The sequence below is a fragment of the Gavialis gangeticus genome, unplaced genomic scaffold (assembly GCF_001723915.1).
Source record: "Gavialis gangeticus isolate Ggan-Ray unplaced genomic scaffold, GavGan_comp1, whole genome shotgun sequence".
Taxonomy (NCBI): Eukaryota; Metazoa; Chordata; order Crocodylia; family Gavialidae; genus Gavialis; species Gavialis gangeticus.
This window is the reverse complement of record NW_017729026.1, coordinates 47,089,082-47,090,712: the sequence shown is the minus strand read 5'-3', so window position 1 is coordinate 47,090,712 and position 1,631 is coordinate 47,089,082. Positions and strand designations below refer to the sequence as shown.

Genomic DNA, 1,631 nt, shown 5'->3' with positions numbered 1-1,631 from the left:
AGAGGCGCCGCTGCCCCGACCCCGCGCGCGCACACACACACGCCCGCGCGCCCCGCGGGCGCCCGCTGGCGAGCAGCCCCCGACGCCGCGCAAAGTTTGTGCTCGGCCGCCCCTCACCTTCCTTCGCCGCCTGCGCCTCCCCCGTGCGAGCCCAGCGGAGCAGCCAGACGGAGCAGACGATAATCCACGGAGGGAGCCGGGGCCGGACAACCATGGTGCGGGAGCCGGCTGCTTTCATGGGGCTGGAGACCGCGCGATCGCCGCCGCCGCTTGCCGGGGACCGCCACCCGCTGGAGGATTTGCTCCGCTCGCTGCCGGCTCCTGTGTCTGCATGGAGCTGCGCTCCGCTCCTCGCTCGCCCGCCGCCCCTCGCCTTCCGATTCGCTCTCGCACCGGGCTTGCAGCCTGCGAGGCTCCGACTGCAGCCCGGCCGCTCGCGCCACACTCCAATAATATCAATTGGGGAGAGGGAGGGGGGAAGGGGCGGGCCTGGAACGGGGAGGGCGGCCCGTCCCTCAAAGTGACTGGCAGGCGCAGCCGGCCTAAGAGGAGCGGCCTCCTGCCGCCGGGGGCCGAGCTGCGGGTGGGAATGAATCGCTCCGGCTGCGGAGGCGGGGCCGGCGGCGGCGCCCAATGAGTCGGGGCCGGGCGCGGGTTGCTGCGGGTGCAGGATTCCCCTCAGGTTGTTTGTAGGATGCTTAAGCTAAGCACCCGCTTTCGCCCCGCAGCCTCCCTGGCGGGGGTGAGGTGCAGAGCGCTGCAGCCCGCGGGTGCAAATAGACGAGCATGCTGCCCGCGGCTTGGAGCGAGTCGTTGCCGCTCCGCCCCTCCCTCGCCATTAACTTTGCTCATTCCTTCGTCCCCCGGATTTCTTCTCTGTGTGCGTGTCCCCGCCTCCCCTCCCCTCAGAGAAGTTCCCCGGGAGGCTGGCGGGTGAATAAAGCCTTCCGAAAAGTTCCTGACAACAAAGGAGCCTTCCCCCCCCCCCAGCACCCCAACCCTCGGATTTTGCAACAAACTCCAGCGATGGCAGCAGCATCAGTGCTGACAACCCGCTTCCAAAAGAATGAAAAGGAGAAAAAAAAGTATCCAGTCCAACCCCCTCGGCATTATACCTTCATTGTTTCCCCCGTGCCTTACAGTAATATTTCAAAATGTTTCCCTGCCTCTGTCCATTACAAAGAACAAGAACATGTTTTGTTCCCCCCCCCCAAAAAAAATCCAAACTTTCTTTCTTCTCTGTCTTTTATTTACTAAAACAACTGTCTGTTTAAAAAAAAAATAAAAATCACTGTGTGCAGGCACCACACAAAAATGAGCTGTATCTTCAGCTTTTTGGCCCCTGTCCCTAAAAACTATAAAGGACTAGCTAAAGAGAACATAAACCGGGTGGCTCTTAGACATTTCCCCCCCCCACCCAGAAGGGTGTAATCTGAAACCAGGGGCATCCAACGAGATAATTAAAAGAAAGAAAAGCATAAGGGGAAAAGTGAAAGAAGGTAAAGAGAGAGAGAAACTCATCAAATCTCTGTCATTGTTCACCCCTACTGACATGAGAAGTGCTCTTCCAATCAGGAATCCTCCCACTGCCCCCGCATCTTCCACAGCACAGACCCCAGCCCTACAGACCC

The 1,631-nt window shown here is 60.0% G+C and overlaps 1 protein-coding gene across 2 annotated transcripts in view; it reads right to left on the bottom strand.

Annotated features, from left to right (window-relative positions):
- The window catches only part of EPHA7 (EPH receptor A7), a 290,299-nt gene extending 289,854 nt beyond the window's left edge, over positions 1-445 (bottom strand). For both annotated transcript variants that reach the window (XM_019520196.1, XM_019520197.1), the window contains exon 1: positions 118-445. In XM_019520196.1, coding sequence (XP_019375741.1) covers positions 118-238 — 121 coding nt within the window. In that variant the 5' untranslated portion in view covers positions 239-445. The remainder of the gene's footprint in view (positions 1-117) is intronic.
- Positions 446-1,631: the final 1,186 nt, after the last annotated feature.